The 20,727-nt window shown below is 38.2% G+C and overlaps 1 protein-coding gene across 5 annotated transcripts in view; it reads right to left on the bottom strand.

Annotated features, from left to right (window-relative positions):
* Nucleotides 1–201: 201 nt before the first annotated feature.
* Nucleotides 202–20,727, bottom strand: part of TSNAX (translin associated factor X) — a 34,996-nt gene continuing 14,470 nt past the window's right edge. For 4 of the 5 annotated variants that reach the window (XM_059170459.1, XM_059170461.1, XM_059170462.1 and 1 more), the window contains 2 exons: nucleotides 5,819–5,946; nucleotides 202–2,059 (listed from right to left, as the gene is read on the bottom strand). In XM_059170459.1, the coding sequence (XP_059026442.1) occupies nucleotides 1,682–2,059; nucleotides 5,819–5,946 (506 nt within the window). In that variant the 3' untranslated portion in view covers nucleotides 202–1,681. Of the gene's footprint in view, nucleotides 2,060–2,935; nucleotides 3,101–5,818; nucleotides 5,947–20,727 lie in introns of all 5 variants that reach the window. The other variant, XR_009352720.1, reaches the window with a different exon arrangement.

The raw sequence follows: 20,727 nt of genomic DNA on the forward strand, positions 1-20,727 counted from the left end.
TGGTTTAGAAAGATGAGAATGTCACCCAGTTTGGGTCAATGATTGAAGAGATGTCCTTCCTGAAACTCTATCTCTGGACTTATTTTAGGAAATAATAAATCTCCACATTAAGCTAGTCTACACTAGGCTTCCTATTTAGGCCAAAAATTCTACAACAATTTGATTAAGTATTTCTCAATATGATCAAAAAATAAGCTTAACTTTTATCTTTCCATATTTTATTTAAAGACTTCAGTTTTAAACATCTGTAAGACATTCATCAATCCATTTATTATTTTACTTTTAACATTATAAATTTAACTTTAAGTGGCAAAAGAAACAAAAATATGTAATGAAACTATATTTTAGCAATGTCCTCAAGTAGGAAAACCAAAACACTTATCACCACCAAAGCAAACCAACCAACCTAATTTATTAGGCATGTCTACGTCTCATTTTCCTTTACATGATATATATGTGGCATATATATTTGTTTTGGGGAAATTTTCACTTTCAAAGAACCAGCCCTTGCAAACAGAGCAGCTAGTCTTTCCACAAATAAAATCCATTATCTAGATTCTCAAAACTCACAAAACCGAATGGAAACGTCTGGTTGTCAGCCAGTAGTGTCATGCTCAAATCAGTTTCACATCACAGGGAATAAGCTATAACTAATTCCAGAAGGCAAATTCCACTTCTAAATATTACTAGAGACTACCACTGTTATTCCCAACTGTGTTGACAATTGTCTTATTGCTGAATTGTACATGATAAATTTTCTTTGGCAACTTTTTATACTATCAAGTAACACAACTGGATAACTATAAAGGTTTGAATTAACTCAGTATTTCAAAAATTTCAAGCTTCATTATAATTATTTAAACGTAATTTCTTATAGACGCATCTATAAGAAACATGCCTAATGTAATACAATGACAATGAAAGAATTGCTAAATAATCATTACTGAAAGATTTTCAGATGTATGTACAATTATATAATTGAACTCAAACACCAGTGAAGATATTAAAACGTTAGCTCCAATTCACTATCAGACTTTCTGTGATAAAGGATAAAAACTAGATGTAAAAACTAAAAATTGGGTGTCTTGTCACTTTTCTGGAAGGCTTTCAAATGGATTCAAAATGGCCTAAAAACTGGCCAGAATATGAATTCTCACTACTATACCTCATAAAATTAAGTCTATTGATAACTTAATAATTTTTCATTCTTGTCCTATAGAATAAGCCTATAGTGGAGGCTTGACAAAATATTACCAAGAAATTTAAACAGGAAGCTCAAGTCCAGACGTGTAACTAAGAAATCTTTTCTATATATAACAAAATCTTCACTTAAATTATAAATGGCTTCCACTAAATATTATCACTCCAAACTTCACACACTGTCAATTAAAACAGGTATGGCAGAAAGTGCACTCTAAGCATATTCACATTACAAAGATAAATGATGAAATTTAGCCAGCAAAAATTCAAATAGGCATATATGCAAATATTTGTATGCAAACTTTCGTGAGTAAGATAAAAAAATGATTCGTCTCGATAATTTATGTACAGGTTGTTTACAATTTAAAACAAGTACAACTGAAAACATTTCTATGTAAAAGCCACAATAAAGTCAAACGAAATACTAAATAACAGTCTTACAAACTGGTCTCTCAAGAGAATAACAACCAAGTAGGGTATCCTAAGAAATGCCCTCTTCTTGATCAATCATTTCTGTTTTAACTGAAAAGACATCTGCCAGCATATGTTTTGGAATTTCTGAACCTCTGACTTTCAAGGCATAACAAGCATTCTCCACTTTGGCCAGACTTTGTTTCAGGGTATACAACTTTTTAGAAACCTCATAAGGTCCCGTATTCCCAATGAATGAGAACCCATCATACACCTGACGTAAAAACTGGCTCACTTCAAAGGGGGTGTCAATATCCCCATTCCCCACACTGTTAATACACATCCGCATCAACTCTCCAGTTAAATCAGCCACTCCCAGCAGGTAATCGACAGGTGTGATTTTCAGTCTCCAAGTGCCAAACTGCTTATCCTGCGCATCAGAGGAGGGCTGGTAAAGAAAACACACACACACACAAAGAAAAAACAGTGTGAAAAAGTGTGAATATGCAGGTATTGCATTTATTATAAGGTACAAAATCAAGAGCAGATGAGTCCTACTAATCTCTAAGTAAAAAGGTCTTTTTTGTTTAATGACCATTTGGGATGTTACAAGAATGCATGCCCTGGGTAGAAAGTTGCAGTAAGTGACTCCAGATAATTTTGTGATCTAATATTGTATCATTTTAAAATCAACTATTCCCAACTTCACTTGACATATGAAGTAAAATGAAAACATTCTTAAACGAAGCCCGGTGACTTCATGGCATGACAGTCACTTACTTATTCAAATGACAAATCATAAAACCCTCCAGGTTTGTGATCCACTCATGTTTTCCTAAGTTGCTTAGTCCCTTTCTGGCCTCTTCTATCCCCACATAGCACTGACCATCGTGATTTATCGCTTTCACTGTCTCCTCCTCAGCTTTTCTTGTTTTTTTCTCCACCTGCCCAACAGAGACACCACCCTGAATCGATATTGAAATCTACTCATGCTAGTGCTTTATTCAAGTGGCTGAGTACCACTGGACTAAAAAAAAATAGTAATCACAACTACACAGAGTTGGTACTGCTACAAATACTCACCAATCCTTTTTACTTACTCCAATAAGTTCTCTCTCCGGTCTCTTCCAACACTATTCCAAACCTTCACCACTCTCCTCAGCCCCCTACACAATCCCAAACCTCTCCACTGCCAGCAGACAATCTTGTCTACTTTCACTGACCTGACCATTTGACAGATCACCTGAAATAAGCTCTCTGAATGACCTTATCCTACAAAACAAAACAAAATAAAAAGCTCATTTGTGTCCCCATCCATCTTTACCTTCTATCCTCCAGTCTCAGATGATGAGTTGTCCCTCCTCTTGTTTGAGGTTAACTCTTCCAAATGACCTTGACCCATCTCCTCCCACCTCTTCCAGGACCTTGCTTCATAAGGTGTATGCCCTTGGGCAAGTTATTTCATCTCTCTAAACCTCAGTTTCCTCATCTGTAAAATGGGATAACAGTACCTACCTCAGAGGTTTATTTTAAGGATGAGATAACATTTACCAAGCTCTTGGCATAATGCCCAACACAAAGTAAATACTCAATAAATGTTAGCTGCTATCACCGCCACCATCACATCCATCTCCTCTCTCCATGTCCACTTTTCCCTCTCTATTGGAACCTTTCTGGAAGAGGAGAGGCCTACATTATTATTAAAAGTCTGTATGAGACATCGCTGAGTGAGGTTGCAGTCATACTGGAGGACATCTGAGGCACAGAGAACTGCAAAGGTGTGCAGGTGAGGGCTGTGTTACGTATTGGAGGAACTCATGAGGTATTTCCTTGGGTAAAGTTTAAAGCAAGTAATAGTACAGGACGACTACAGAAAAAAAGTCACATTAAGGAATGTGAACTTTACCTGTGGGTAACAGACAGTCACTGAGAATTAAGCAAGGAAATGACAGAGTCAAATCTACGTTTTTATTAACATCACTTGATATCATGGAACTCTTCAGAGACCGTCTGGGCCAATCCTTTCAACGCAGATATAAAAAGTGAGGTCCAAGAAATGCAATACGTCACAGAGCTAGTTAATGACATACCCAGATAAGTACCCAAAGTCACAATTTCCTAATTTTTCTGATGCCTCTGAAACAACATTATGACATAAAACTACCTGTCATGTTCTGTTTCTGTTAGGAGAACATCTTTTGAGAAAGGGTACATTATGGGAGGGGAAGTGGGGAGGACCGCATTTTATAGGTTGTTTATAAAAATAACTTTGGCTTAAGCACATAATAATGTTCTTTGTTTCCATCATTAGATGGAAAGAGTTCCCTGGTTATGACTAAGAAGTTGATTTTAGAGAAACAAGCATGTTAAAAATTTAACAAATTTCAACTAATTACCAAGGAAATAAATTCTGCTTTACTGATAATTATATTAGAAACTAGAGAAAAGAAAACTTCTCGAAATGCAATTTTTCAAGATGTGTCTGAAGTATGTAGGGGTGAAATATCATGGCATCTATAATTTACTTTAAAGTAGTTTAACCCACTGGGCCCCTACTTTAAAGTAGTTTAGTGAAAAGTATCTTGATACAGCAAATATGGTAAAATAGTAATAATTACTGAGACCAGGTAGTAGGTACATGGGTGTCCATATGCTACTATTCGCTCCACTTTACTGTATGTTTGAAATTTTTCCTGGTAAAACATTTTTAAAAATTTAAATTTTTTTTGACAATATTCTCAGTAGGCAAGTGAGAACAAAATGCCCTCCCCTATCAAAAGCCCAGAATTTTCGACACCAAGAATCTTGAGTACTAAAAGGAAAAATTATTTATGATGTGGGTCTTAATTTGAAAAGTACACATGAATTATTATGATACCATAGTCATAGAATAATTTACTACCTAAATCCTGAAAACAATGCATTACTCTCAGTTTTTCTTTACATTTTTGCCCTGATTATTTCCATTCTGAATTAGAAAGAACTTGAAAGAGGGTGTGGTAACTTCTCTAATATATTTAAGAAGCAGGATCAAATAGGCTTATTCTTTTCATAATTCAATCTTCACTAAATAAAAAAATCTAAAGGAATTTTACTTCTCAAAAATGAATGTCCTCCTTAATAAACCTCATATAATTTTAAAAACTGAGAATGTACATGGCTTCCTTAAAGTTATATTCGTCATGCCAAATTAAGTCTGACCTTTCAATGTTAACATTTTAGCTAATATTCAAGAAAACATTACTTCTACAGCTTCCTCCAACTTCTGCCTAACCATCCTGGCTGAGTAATGTTTAAAAAGTAATAAAAAATTATGAAAAACTAAGGAAAAACTGTCTAATTGTATCCTTAAGTGTACTGGTATCTCAGGAAGTATCAAATCTCACCTTTCGTTGCCTGAATATTACATTCTAAAACCCAGGGGAAAAACTATTTAAAAGTCAAACTGCAAAAATGTTTCTTTTCTTAATTCGGAATAGCTACATAATTTTCAGATACAAGCTTTATGAATTTAGTAAGTGATTAACAGCTCTCCTATACAGTAACAATTTTATATTAACTTTTACAATGACCACTAGTGAGCACTTATGTGTCATATACTGAACGCGGCCTAAGTGAAAACCTTGAAATCAAATCCTATAAAACACTCCTTTCAGGCAGATACTTGTTACAGGGGTTTCTGTAGCACATTTTGAGAAATAACTGGCAGAGTGGGCAAGGGCACTGGCTTAGATTTCAAAACACCTGGTTTCCAAGTTTAGCTCTGTCACACTTAATTAGCTGTGTGGCTTTTGGTAAGTTATTTCAACTCTCTAAACCCTATTTCCTACTTTGTAAAATGAGGGTGATAACTCTTACCTCATTCAGTTAGTAACAAAATTAAATGAGATAGTGCTTACAAAAGGCAAATCATAAATAACAGTAAAATCAAAACTGGACTTAACAGTAATCACTTGGCAGTGCTTTAGATAAATAGCATTATTCTCCCCCAACACAGCCATAGCTGCTCTTGTTCCATCTACGAGCAAAAATTTTCAAAAGGCCATTTCCTTAATTCTCTGAAATCCTCTGAATCCTCTGAAATCACACTTTAGAAGGAACCCCGCTATCTCAATATTCCTTAGCATTGCAAGACAGCAAATCTCCTAACATCACTATACTGTTATATAAATTATGTAATAAATGTGAAATGATTTTAAATTCTTACGGTCTTATTTTCTTTTCCATATTCTTCTGTTGTAAATATCAATTGTTTATTAATTTCATCCATACTGATTAGTGATCGTGTTTTGATGAAGTGTTGAAAAGAGACAGCCTCCACATATTCCTGCAGTCCTGAAATACCAACCAAGAAAATGACTAAGAAACAACCACTGAATTAGTCAGACTGTCATCAATAAAGAACTTCAAATTACTCATCACCTAGTTCAACAAGAGCTTAATGAGGGGGGCACCTGAGTGTCTCAGTCAGTTAAGTGTCCGACTCTTGGTTTAGACTCAGGTCATGATCTCACAGTTGTGAGATGAAGCCCTGCATCAGGCTCTGCACTCAGTGTGGAATCTGCTTCAGATTCTCTCTTCTTCTCCCTCCCACTTGCTCTCCCTCTCTCTCTCAAATAAATAAAATTTTAAAAAAAAAAAAGCTTAAAGGATGCGGACTCTAACGGTAACACTGGATTCAATACTTAAGACTACATAGAATTACTTGAGATAAATGGTAGGTGTTAGTACTGAACACAACAAACATTTTTGACACTGAACTTCACAGACCACTCAAATATAAATGCACTCAAGCTCTTTCTACTTCACGGGTCTTTATAGTCTTAAAAATCTACACTCCTTCCTACGGAGAAATGTTAAAGATACTTAGGAAAAAAAATGTTTAAAGAATTTAAGAAAATGCTATTATAAGAACTCTTTAAGCTGTAACAGAAACTACACATGGATTGTTTTTTGCTCCCTGAAGCAGCAAAACAAATAATGTTTTAATCAAATGAGGCAAAAATCAAACATAATTTGGATCTTTCTTGAAATTTTAATGGCAAAAAACACTAAATAATACAGAATTAAGTGTCAAAATACTGGTTTTTTTTCCTTCTACTCCAAAATGGATCAAAGAACAGATAACTCTTTTCTGCTTTAGTAATTTAAGTTTAAAAAAACAAACAAAAAACCTAATGACCAATACAATTTTGTACCAGATCTAAGTTCTACAATATTAACACTGAAATAAAAACAAATTTTGGTAACGGTCAAAAAAACAATATTATAAATACTTTCTTCTAGTGTTTTTAAAAAACTAAATTCTCCACCTACAATTTTCAATGTTATTTTATTACAGCATAATCCACAAAGTGATATTTACAGGGAAAAAGTATTTCTTAAAATGACTGTCATTACTGTTAAGAAACTGTCTTAGTACTCTTTGTAAAACCTTTGTTGTAGGGGCGCCTGGGTGGCTCAGTCGTTAAGCATCTGCCTTTGGCTGGGATCGAACCCCACATCGAGCCCCACATCAGGCTCCCTGCTCCGTGGGAATCCTGCTTCTCCCTCTCCCACTCCTCCTGCTTATGTTCCCTCTCTTGCTATCTCTCTGTCAGATAAATAAATAAAATCTTAAAAAAAAAAAAAAAGGCTTTGTTGTAAGAACAAAAAGAATTCTTACTACAGAAAGAAAACTCAGAACTGAGTAGAATCATCACACTCAAGCTGTCTCTCTCACACTTCTTGTGAAGAGCCCTCCCGGCGCTGACACTAAAAGTCAGGCTTGGCAGCAACGTTATTAAGACTCCCCCCACTGGGTATCATCACATCAAATGCCACGTAAGGGTCAAAGAAACAAAGGAAAGTGGATGACCTGGTTTTGATAGCAGTAAGAGGAAGCTACTAAATGAAAATATCCTGATTCATTTTGAGCCACAAGTGATGTTAAAGCAAGGTCAGAGACTGGTGCCTTCAGCAGACAGAACAGGACATGATAGAATAGGACACTGTTTCATAAACCAAAACATGCTGAGAAATGAAACAATAAAGTTAAGTTTAACAGAACAGATAACATCTTTTACATTTACAATAAAAAATATTTGTGTATTCATTTTTGTTTTTAAAAATGGATTTCAGAGTTCTGAGATTAAAGTTTTCTAAATACAAAAAAAAAAAGAAAGAAAAAAAAAATATTTGTGTAAAATTTTCGTTTTCAGAAAAGGTGACCGCCCAATTCTCTTTCCCAAACACAATCTGTACTTCTCATTTCCTTCCAGAAATAACTCCGCGCACACAAAAGGGAAGAACAAAACCGAAGGACCACTCATTGCATCTCTAGATAAGCCCTACCACGGTCAGCTCTTATGAGTGAGCTAAACAGAAAATATGTGCACGAAGGATATGAATATGTGCCAAGGATATTCATCATTATCATTACAGCAAAAAAGCAGAAAAAGTTTAAAAGATCAATCATCGATGTCACTTATCCATTTACTGTCTCTCAGTTCCACTATTTCAGATAACGGAAGTGGACCCTAAACATGTCAGCTGGCACAGTATTAAACTTTGCTGGTAGAGAGCACTGGAAGGAAAGCAAAGGACAAGAAAGCTCTTTTCCCGGTTCTCACGTGCCCCTCCTAGCAGCCTTCTCCATGTTAGGCAACCAGCTGCTTGAGGTGGCCAGTAGCACACATCATTTCCTTGAGAGAAGCTTCCCAATGAGCCACCACCACTTTGGGCAAGGAGTTTGAGAATTCTGGAAATTCTGGAAATCAGCTCAACACCTCAGCAGACTTCTCTGCCATTCAATTGGCCATGCCTTCAAGGGGCGAGGGAGGGTTGGGGTAAGAGGTATAACCCTTCTAGATTTGCTTCTTTTTTGAATGCCCTGCCTTAGCTCTGGGGTAGTGGCTGCCCTCTCTAAGATTCCTATACTTTTTAGAATAGACTTTTGCTCTTATCAGGTAACCCCCTGCACAGTTCATCCTTATATTAAACTTGCCCTATTCAAATTACTGTGCAGCTTGTTTCCTGTTTGGACCCTGGTGAATATAACAGGGAATTAGGAAAATAAATAATGATATTATTTCTCCTTTACACCCATCACTACAGAGGAAGTATTCTATCTTTTGAGACTAGTCGCTATCTCTATGATCAGGATAAAGATGCAACCCCAGCAGGAAGCTTGAAATGGATCCTACCTTCAATGTTCCACCTTGTGTTTTCTATCAGATGCTAATGGTTAGTATTCAAACATGCTCAGATCTCTCCTACCTATTGGACCTCTTTCCTTCCAACTACTGCCCCATCTCTCTTCTCCCCTTCAGAGCTAAATTTCTTGAAGTAGCTCGCTACAACATTTCTCAATAACCTCACCTCACACTTCTCAGTCTACTTCATCCTACCCTGAGCCCGTCTCTACACACCAGCTATCCTGAAGATTACACTATTTAATAAAGTTAAGGGACATTTTCTCAGTCTCAATCTTAGCAACAGTCAGCATTTTGACCACTTTAAAGGAGAAATTATTTATGGTTTTTGTTTTATAAGATTGTATTTATGTATTTGAGAGACAGAGAGAAAGCATGGATGAGCAGGAAGCAAGGGGAGAGGCTGCAAAAAAGACTCTGCACTGAGGAGGGAGCCCCACAGAGAAACTGATCCCAGCACCCAGGAATCATGATCTGAGCACCGAGATCATGAAATGACCCCGCACCCTAGGAGGAATTCTTTAAACGAGTTTCTATTTGGTCCCTCTGATAGCATCAACTCCTAATTTCTATTTTTTCTACCTCTCTGGCCAGATCCTCTTATTCTCTGCATCTATTAGTCCCAGGCTCTCTCAAATTCACCTACACCTGGCTTCAATTACTCCTGCCATCCCTCAACTTTACATCTCTAGCTTAGGGTCCCATATATCCAAATACATACTTGACAATCTCCTCAGAGGGACTTCAAAATCACAATCTTCCTTCCAAACGCAGTCCCCCTCTTTGTTTTGCCAATTCTGAGGCCTTCCCTGCACCCATTTTTTGACCTGTCACCCATTCTCATACCATTGAATGTTTGTCCTTTTAATAAAGAACGGTCACCACATCACTTCCCTGCTTAAAGCCCAAATAGCTTTCCATGGCTCTGAGAATACAGAGCAAAATCATTAACACAGCTCAATAAGACGCTGCTCAATTTTCCCCCACCTCACTACCTATATCAGCCTCAACTCATGCCATAGGCAAATTATAACTCGTAAAAGGTTAAATTTCAAAGATGGGTACACAAACCCGTATTTGTAAAATGTCAGAATTGTTCTTAAAATCCTTAAAAAATTCAACAAATGCACAAGACTTACATGTATTCTGTAATATGAATTTCCCTACAGTTAATATAAATCACTACTTCAGTATTTCTAGGTATAACCTGTTCCCAAATTCCTAGGGTTGGCTTACATTTCAGGGCCATGTTAAGCAAAAACAGCAGTACTTTCAATGTTAGAATCAAACACAAGTGGCAAGGTGCTTATTCTACACATGTTTACTGATAGGGATGGGAGAGAACTGTGACTATAACATGCATCAGTTGAAGGTGGCAACATAAATTTTCCTGAACCTTCAAGCTAAGGCTCTCAATGACATTGCCGAGCAATCATGGTCTTGGATTAATGGGTCTAAGTCAGTGAAAACTTGAAGATAGAGGATAATCACATCTATACACCTATAAACCTCGAGCTGGCTTGATGGTCAAGATATGAATTCCTGGGTGCCTGGGTGGCTCAGGTGGTTAAGCGACTGCGTTCAGCTCAGGTCATGATCCCAGAGTCCTGGGATCGAGTCCCGCATCAGGCTCCCTGCTCCACGGGGAGTCTGTTTCTCCCTCTGACCTTCTCCCCTCTCATGCTCTCTCTCACTGTCTCTCTCTCAAATAAGTAAATAAAATCTTTAAAAAAAAAAAAAAAAAAGATACGAATTCCTATGTGCAATTCAAGGTAGAAGATAACGAAGTGAAGTTATCACTTAAACTGAACCAGCCTCCTCTCTGTTCTCCTATGACAATACTGTACATAATGGTTAATCTTGTATGTCAGTTTGGCTCACTACAGTGATCACTTGCTTGGTCAAACATCAGTCCAGATGTGGTTGTGAAATATTTTTTAGATGTGATTAATATTTAAATCAATAAGACTCTGTGTAAAGCAGATCACCCTCCATAATGGCATTGAGGAGAGGCTGTTCATCCAGGCAACTGAAGGCCTTAAGAACGAAGATTACGTTTTTCCAAAGAAGCAGCAATTCTGTCCCAAAACTGCAACAGAGGAACCTCGCCTTTATTTCCAGACTGTGGAGTTCAGATTCGAGACTGCAACACCGATTCATTACTGACATTCCAGTCTACCAGTCTTTTCTGGAAATTTCATATTTGCTAGCCCCCACAATCAGAAGAGCCAATTCTTTAAAATATATAAATCGATTCCTTACTAGCTCTCTCTCCTGCTTCTCTGGAGAATCTCTAGTGTGAAGTGGTAGAATGGCATACCTGGTAAGGCAGAATGCTTCAGCTGAATGCACCTAACATAAATGTTTACAGAGTATAAAACTTTGGTCATATATATACTATATGCAGTATAGTTGAGTATAAATTAACAAAAAAAACACCAATGGAAAATAGGGAAAACGTGGCACTTAATACAACATCAAAAGGATTCTAACCCCCTAAGCTTAGTGGCTTAAATCATTCTAGTGGGAACAAATATTGCTGCACTGCACTATTTTGCTTATAAACACTGGCAAGGGCAAATCCTGTCTAAGAACTTGATCCTGTTCAAGACTGAAATTCCAGGACCTACTTCATGATGCGTAAGGATAGCACCCCAGAGTAGATGTCCCTTTGTTTAGATTCCTTTAAGGACTGTTGGGACATGCAAGGGTAGACATGGAGCTAAATGCAGAATAGGGACCATACAGCTGAAATGCCTTGCATAATCACAGAGAAATAATTTTAAGTTCCAGAGTTCAGCTACGGAGGGAGAGGGGGGCAAACAGTGAATATAGCAAACCAGTATTATAAAAATTATTCCTGATTCTTAATGAACTTTATTTAATCAAGATGCTATCTACAGGAGACTATATGGTAAAACAACACTCCTCTGTGAATGGAAAAAAATATTTGGCTGAATTCATTAGTTGTCCAACTGTTTTATCCAGTTGAGCTAATCGAAAGCATGGAAAACAGTTCCAGTGAATACATTCTTAAAATGATTTGTAGTTAGCAAAATCCATTAAGTACAACCAACCTCCAAGCCTGCCCTTCAGTTGTAAAACAGAAATACTAGACACAATGATCTCTATGGTAATTTTCAAATTCAGAATGGCAGGAACTATTCTTCCTACTAAAATGTCAAAAAAAAAAAAAAAAAAACCCACAAACACACACACACACAAAAACCCAGTTTAGTAAAACTAAATGATATGGCAATTAAATAGAACGGTCATTTGCTCCTGGAACAAAGCACTGCTGAATGACATAGAGATGAGCAGTGTGCTGTTGCTCAAATGTTTGCATTCTTACACATAAATGCATATGAAATAGTATTAAACTCACCCAATAGGGTAAAAACATAAAACTTCCCATTTTAAGTGGGTATTTTTAAGTGCGTAGTTCCATGGCAGTCATTCACACTGCTGTACAACCATCACCAACATTTCCAGAACTGTTTTCTTACAAAACTGAAACTCTATACCTGCTTTTAAATATATATATATATTTTTTAATTTATTTGACAGAGAGATCACAAGTAGGCAGAGAGGCAGGCAGAGGGCGGGGGAAGCAGGCTCCCTGGCAAGCAAAGAGCCCGATGTGAGGCTCCATCCCAGGACCCTGAGATCATGACCTAAGCTGAAGGCAGAGGCTTAACCCATTGAGACACCCAGGCACCCATGAAACTACACCTGTTAACAACTCTCAATCCCCTTTCCCTCAAGCCCCTAACAACCATCAATCTTCTGTCTCTGGACTGGCCTACTCTATGCACCTCATAGGAGGGGAATCGTAAAGTATTTATCCTATCGTGACCAGCTTACTTCAGTTAGCACAATGCCCTCAGGGTTCATCCATGTGGTAGATTGTGTCAGCATTTTCTTCCTTTTTAAGACTGTATAGCATTCCACGGCACGGCCATGGGATGTTTTGTTTACCCATTCATCCATCAATGGACACTTAGAGGTCACTTCCACCCTTTGGGTATTGCAAATAATGCTGCCATGAACATGAGTGTACAAATACCTGCCGAAGTCCCTGCTTTTCATTGTTTTTGGTGTATATCAAAAGCCTCCAACAAGACTTTCTTAAAATATAAATAAAGTATGAGTAGTAGCTTACTAAGTCCCGAGTATTAGTTATATGTAAGCTAACATAGCTGGTATTTACATCCATCTTTTTCATGTATATTATAACCTCACATGACTATTATCCTTCCCTTGGAGATAAACTGAAGCTCAGAGAACTTTAAAAATTAAGAAATTCACCCATGTCACAAAGTAAAAAAAATATCTAATTCAAAAGTTCATATCCTTCCCACCACCTTAACTGCTTCTTTACAGTCAATTCCATATAAAACCTAATGAATTTTTTTTCACTTTTTCTCCCACTAAATCCCCAGTTCAACTATTCTCCATGCTCTGCTCAACTTTATTCTCTAGTCTCTCACACCACATACTTTCATGACTCCATGCTATTCTGTACCTAGGCTGTCTTCTCTCAAATCCTTTTTACCAATTAAAAAAAAAAAGGTTTAAATGTTCTGATATGCCCAGTCAAGGAAGCACTCATTTCTTCATACCATTTACATAAAACCTACACTTCAGCTACATGTTTCAGCCAGCTCTGAGTTATGAACCCCTATTTTTGCACCAGAGTTTTGAAGGAAAGAATGACACCTTTACAACCTTCTCCTTTCCCCACTCCCAAAAGTACCTTAAGAGATTCAAATGTTTAGAAAATACTTTAAAATAATTTCTCTGTGGTTCTTCCTCACTAGTTTGATGGAACTGTAAGTGCTATAACAAAAAATATTTTAAAATCTGGTGTTCAAATGTTCAGAATAATCTAATTATACTAAATTTATAGTACTTTGGATTTAAGTCCTTAATGGAAAGAAATATTCTTACAAGATTGAAGTTCAAACTGATGGAAGTTCAGAATCAGAGGTCTTAAAGTTTTCTAATTTATATTTTATGGGAAAAAAACGGCAGGTATAGAATAGCCTTCAAAATTCATCTGTGGTGTCAATCTACATAAATATGACAGCTTGTGAACATTCCATTTTCAAGTATATCTAAAGTCATTATATAAGTTGTCTTTAGAATGTGTTTGATTCAAGTTCCTTCAGAGATGAGGTGGCCATTACTGCTCCATGGTAAGTAGGTTTCATGATATAACACACACAAAGTTCAAGGACATCTGGCCCCAAACACTGAAAAGCAGTTTTGGTCACATCTAGGTAAAAGGATGTTTAAACAAGTTATGTTTCAACTTGATGAAAAGGACATCCGCTATTTTCAGTGAATAATCCCCAAGGTGAAAAATTTCAATCTACTGCCATATTCCATCAAACAATGTCTTCCCCTTCTGCTTTTACCTTGGATGAAATCCAATTAGAATTATTTACAGAATCAGCTGCCAGTAAGAGAGAAGTCTGTAGGTTGCTTTTATGTAATTTGTTATTTTTCTCCTTGTTCCCCTATTAGAACATATACAAGGAAACCCAATTAAAGACTTCTGATTATTTTTACTTATTCTTATAATACTTAAGCAATATACATCCAGTCCAAATCTCCATCAAAAACCATATATAGGGCGCCTGGGTGTCTCAGTGGGTTAAGCCGCTGCCTTCGGCTCAGGTCATGATCTCAGGGTCCTGGGATCGAGTCCCACATCAGGCTCTCTGCTCAGCAGGGAGCCTGCTTCCTCCTCTCTCTCTCTCTGCCTGCATCTCTGCCTACTTGTGATTTCTCTCTGTCAAATAAATAAATAAAATCTTTAAAAATATATATATATAAAGGTAAATAGACAAGACAGAGGTTCCATTCTAAATTCAAATTTTGTACTCAACTACTTTTTTCAGGCTTTCAGTGTTTTAAAAAATTGCTTGCCATATGACCCAGCAATCCCACTTCTTGGTATATCCCCAAGAAACTGAAAGTAACAAAGACTTGTAGACAAATGCAGCACTGTTCACAATAACCCAAGAGTAGAAACGACCCAAATGTCCATCAGCTGATGAATGGATAAACAAAATGTGGTATATATGTAATGGAGTATTATTTAGCCTTAAAAAAAGAATAAAGTGGTTGGGTTTTTTTGTTTGTTTGTTTTAAAGATAGCTCTATTTTTTTTATTTGTCAGAGAGAGAGAGAGAGAGAGAGAGAGAGCGTGCACACACTAACAGGGGGAGTGGCAGGCAGAGGGAGAAGTTGGCTAACTGCTGAGCGGGCAGCCGGATTCGGGACTCAATCCCAGGACCCTGAGATCATGACCTGAGCCAAAGGCAGACGCTTAACTGAGCCACCCAGGCATCCCAAGAACAAAGTTCTGATATGTGCTACAACATATATGAGAGCCTTGAAAACATTACGGTAAGTGACAAAAGCCAGACACAAAAGGCCACATACCATATGCTTCTATTTATATGAAATATTCAGAAGAGGCAAATCCATGGAGACAGAAAGTAAATTAGTGGTTGTCTAGGCTTGGGTGTACTGGCATGGGAGAAGGAAGACGGGGAGTAATTGCGAACGGGCAAGGGGTGTCCCTTTGGGATGCTGAAAACACTTCGGAATTAGACAATAGCAACAGCTTTACAACTGTGATTACAGTAAAAACCACTGCATTCTACAACTTAAGTGGGTTAATTTTATGATGTATAAATCGTATGTCAATTTTTAAAACTGCATTTATAACTATTTTTAAGAACACCACTTCAATTTTTTCAGAGGTTAGCTCTATTAGATCACTGAAATGTTAAAGTCAGATCCAGGTTTAAGTCACATGCCGCTCTGCTAAAATAAATCTACCTGCAAATACATGAATTACACACTGAAAATACATCCATAAGCCTTGGCTTTTTAAAATACATGCAATTATACTACCAAGAGTAAAACTTAAGCACAATTTCACTAATTCGAATTTTGTCTAATTTGGATATTGCCATTTCCGCATGGCTTTTACTTTAAAACTGAAGAGTGTATGCTGAAAAAGTATGACAGAGATCTTAACCCAAAATGAAAATAAATTTTAAAATTTAGCATACTCTGAGGTGCCTGGGTGGCTCAGTGGGTTAAAGCCTCTGCCTTTGGCTCAGGTCATGATCCCAGGGTCCTGGGATCGAGCCCCGCATTCGGGCTCTCTGCTCAACGGGGAGCCTGCTTCCTCCTCGCTCTCTGCCTGCTTGTGATCTCTTGTCTGTCAAATTAATAAGTAAAATCTTTAAAATTTAGCATACTGTTACAGATTAATTCTGCTAAATTCCAGAAGGGAAGTAAATAAACATTTGTTAACAGTTACATGCCAAACAAAATAGGAAATGCTTTCCATAAACATACCTTATTTAGTTTTCAATACAACCCATGAGGCAGCTATTCCTGTCCCCACATAACAGGTGAGGAAGCTGAAATTCAGACAGGTTGTATACTGTGCTCCAAGGTTACAAATCTAAGGAGTATCAGAGCGAACACATAAACCCAGGTGTGTCTGACAACACTCTCTTCCTACCTCACCTCAGTGAGTAAATTTTATCTGTTTAAATAGCAAACCTGAATGAGTTGAAAAGCTAATAGTAATCTGGGGATCTTCTAAATCCCTCCAAGCTGACTCTGCTAGTACCAAAGGATCATGGTCTCTTCCTATCTCACTTAATCACTATAGTAATCCCTTAAACGTCTCCTGTCAGCATTTTCAACTCCTTTGTTCCTTGTAGTCATGTTCGAGATATTTTAACAGGAACATAAATGATTATATAAATCCATATTAATCCCAAATTCTAGATAGACTCTTTAATTATCTTACTATATTAAGCTATATTTATTTAAAAACAGCTTACCAAGTGCTGTTAAGACATAAGAGTAAGTTACTTACCAAATCATTTCTTGATTTTTATTTTTTTATTATTTTTTTTAAAGATTTTATTTATTTGTTTCAGAGAGAGACAGTGAGAGACAACATGAGCGAGGAGAAGGTCAGAGGGAGACGCAGACTCCCCATGGAGCTGGGAGCCTGATGCGGGACTCAATCCCAGGACTCCAGGATCATGACCTGAGCTGAAGGCAGTTGCTTAACCAACTGAGCCACCCAGGCGCCCCAAGATTTTATTTACTTATTTGACAGACAGAGATCACAAGTAGGCAGAGAGGCAGGCAGAGAGAGAGAGAGAGAAGAAGCAGGCTCCCTGCTAAGCAGAGGGAGCTCGATCCCAGGACCCTGAGATCATGACCTGAGCTGAAAGAAGGCAGAGCCACCCAGGCGCCCCCATTTCTTGATTTTTAGATGCTAGTTGAAAGGTCTTTTTAATCTGTCTTTCTCTAGCTAAACGAAGCCACTGAGGCAAGATTTGATATTGGGAACATCATCAAGCTCTTCTCATGATTTTCTCCATTTCGATGAGTCATTCAGTGATCAGGGATCCTGTCTATGTGGGGATTCACAGGCCTGCCTCTACCTCTACTCTCTCTACTACTCATCAAATCTCTGTTCCTCTCTCATCATCCTCACTCTAGCTACTGAGATATAAATAAAGGGGATAGAAGGGAAAGAATGAGAAAGGTTTGGAAGTCACTTACTGGGTGGGAGAGGTGTGCTGTCCTTCACTCATTCGATAAGACCCAGGACAGATTCCTTCCCCCAGACCCCTCCCCTACTGCAGAGCCACTCCCCTCACCATCAGAGGGTATGTCTCAACTAAAGCAAAGCTCCCCTGAACCTACCTCAAAGACTATTACTGCAACCTGAGGAAATATGCTTTGCATGAAACACCTGTTTAGATCCCTGCTTCCTGGCAGACTTCCCCCAATGCTATCAGCTGTCCTCTTAGGGCATTTCTGCGGAGGTTTACATAAAGGGGCCACAGCTCAGCTGCACAGCACAAGTCCCCCCAGCTCTACCTCTGAACTTAGCTCAGAGCAACTCCCCCATCTCCCCACCCCGGAATAACATTAATTTTGCACTGTTTGCCCCCTAGCTGCGTTGCACAAAACCAGAAAGCAAGTCATGGGCTAAACTACATACATCCCCCAAATTTATCTGTTGAAGCCCTAACCCTAGTAACTCGGACAATTAATTCAACCTGACCGGGGTCCTTGTAAGAAAAGGAGATTAGCACACGGAGACAAACACCAAGGGGGCGCCTGGGTGGCTCAGTGGGTTAAGCCTCTGCCTTCCGCTCAGCTCATGATCTCAGGGTTCTGGGATTGAGCCCCGCTTCGGGCTCTCTGCTCAGCAAGGAGCCTGCTTCCTCCTCTCTCTCTCTCTGCTTGCCTCTCTGCCTACTTGTGATCTCTGTCTGTCAAATAAATAAAAATCTAAAAACAAACAAACAGGGCGCCTGGGTGGCTCAGTGGGTTAAGCCGCTGCCTTCGGCTCAGGTCATGATCTCAGGGTCCTGGGATCGAGTCCTGCATCGGGCTCTCTGCTCAGCAGGGAGCCTGCTTCCTCCTCTCTCTCTCTCTGCCTGCCTCTCTGCCTACTTGTGATCTCTCTCTGTCAAATGAATAAATAAAATCTTAAAAAAATAAATAAATAAATAAATAAAAAATAAAAACAAACACACACACACACACACCAAGGATGCCCATGCGTGGAGGAGAGACAATGCGAAGACACAGAAAGACAGGAGCCATCTTTAAACCAGAGAAAGTCCTCAGAAAAACAACAACAATCCTGCTTATTGGACTTCAAGGCTCCAGAAATGTGGAAAAGTAAATTCCTACTGTTTAAGCCACCCAGTCTGTGGTGCTTTACTATGGCAGCCCTAACAAACTACTGTAGTATCTTGGATCTATAGTGTTTGGCTTATGAGATACCCCAGATATGTGGAAATTTGTATTATTTATTGACTTTGCTACTCACCACAGTTGGTAATACACTACTGACCAACAGACAGTAAAAAGTATTCTTTTCACAATCAAAATGGCCATAGTCTATTGAGCTGAGTATCTTGTCCTACCTCTCCCATTGTCATCTGCTGTAACTAGTTAGCAAAACCCTAACCACAAATTAAATTTTTACCTCATTCACTTATATTGCTACATAGAAAAGATCAAATTTACTCATCAGGTAAACTTTCAGAAATGATTAACAATCACAATAAGATCTGGTTAAGGTCCCACTCCCATTCCCCCTCACAGTCCTTCTTTTATCTTCAGTCTCCCATCAATTCCAAACCACTGCCCCACCTCCCATCCCTCCTCTCTTAGCACACAACTGTCTACCTCCCTATCCATCCTTAACTGCCCATCTCCGAAGAGGTGGCTGTCCTCTCCTTTAAGGTATGTCAATTCACCTAAGCTCTAGATCTCACCCTCTCCTGATTTTTCTGGGATCCAATTCTGTCAAATATTCTAACCCCTTTAGTTAAAGTTCCACAGGATCCAGTCTTTGATTTCTTGCCACCCTATACTCTCCTTGAACAATTTTATTCATGTCTGTAAACCCAACAACAGCTTATAAGCCGATGACTCTGAGGCTGAAACTGAAGATCAGTCCTGCATTGTATCATCAGCTCTCTAAACCCTATATCCAATTGCCTATTAGGCAACTACTTGGATGCCCCATAATTTCAAAGCATTCATCCAAAACCCATTCCACATTCCAGTTTTCTTCTCTTAAATAATGCCCTCAATTCAACCAGCTAGCCCAACCAGAAACCCAAAGGTTGTCCTGAGACTATTTCCTTCCTCTTGCACATTTAAAAAACCATATCCTAAAAGCATGCTCTTTTCTTTTCATCCCCATGACTAACACCAGCTTGGGGGCTCTGTTCATTTCACACCTAGAATGACCACCACAGCCTCCTCACTCACCTCCCCGCTTCTAGCCTTCTTCCAAATAAATTATGAGGGTGGCATAAAAGAAAGGCACAGACCTGAAATGAGGCTCACAAGCTAACTCAGTCTCATTGGCTGTGTGAACGAAGGTCATTTATTAACTTTACCGCACTTCAATTTCTATTTGTGAAGAACGGATATCTACCTACACTGCAGGACTTATATGGAATAATGCATCAGTATTGGGACAAGGACCCTCTGAAACTGCTAAACTAAACTGAAGTGAGAATAACTAAAATAAGAATGAGGGCATTATCTTTGAAAAATAAAGTTCACAATGCATCTTCCATCATTTATCTTTAAAAAAAAAAAAAGAATGAAGGTGATTAATTTTTGTTAGACAACATTTTCTAACTTCTTTAAAGAAATCAGTGGTTTCTCTGTTACTGTTTTCTTTGCAGTGTATTAACTCATATTAAAAGAGGCCATTCTTTTGAAATGTTACCCTGGCCCAACATGCTCTATAATTCTAAGTAATGACAAATTATATTAATGGAACACGACCGTTTATCCTACTAAGGCATATTAAATTAAAATGGTCTGCCATGGAATAAGCAGCTTTTTGACTTGGTGCATTCACACAAAACTAAGAAAGAAGCTGTCCCTTTCATGCTCACTGCTTAGCTCCATCCTTATCAACTGACAGACCTCAGCTCAAAAAAGGAGCTTTCTCAAAAGGATTTCAGAAAAGCAATAGGAATGAATGTTCAAAGGTGAAAAGAGAAACTATGCTAGACGACCTCATACTTGGACAGTCCAAATTGTAGGAACCAGACATTTATCTAAAAGAATGTTTACATTATAGAAACAGAGTTTCTATAACCATGAAAATACCTAGAGATTTTTCTCATGGTCCTACTATTCACCATAGGGGTCTCACACTACAATATACACACTTACTAAATTGTGATTTTGTTTTAAAAGATTTTATTCACCCATTTGACAGTGACAGAGAGCATAAGCAGGCAGAGCGGCAGGCAGAGGGAGAGGGAGAAACGGGCTCCACACAGAGCAGGGGAGCTCAATCCCTGAGATAGTGACCAGA

The sequence above is a fragment of the Mustela lutreola genome, chromosome 4 (genome assembly GCF_030435805.1).
Source record: "Mustela lutreola isolate mMusLut2 chromosome 4, mMusLut2.pri, whole genome shotgun sequence".
NCBI lineage: Eukaryota > Metazoa > Chordata > Mammalia > Carnivora > Mustelidae > Mustela > Mustela lutreola.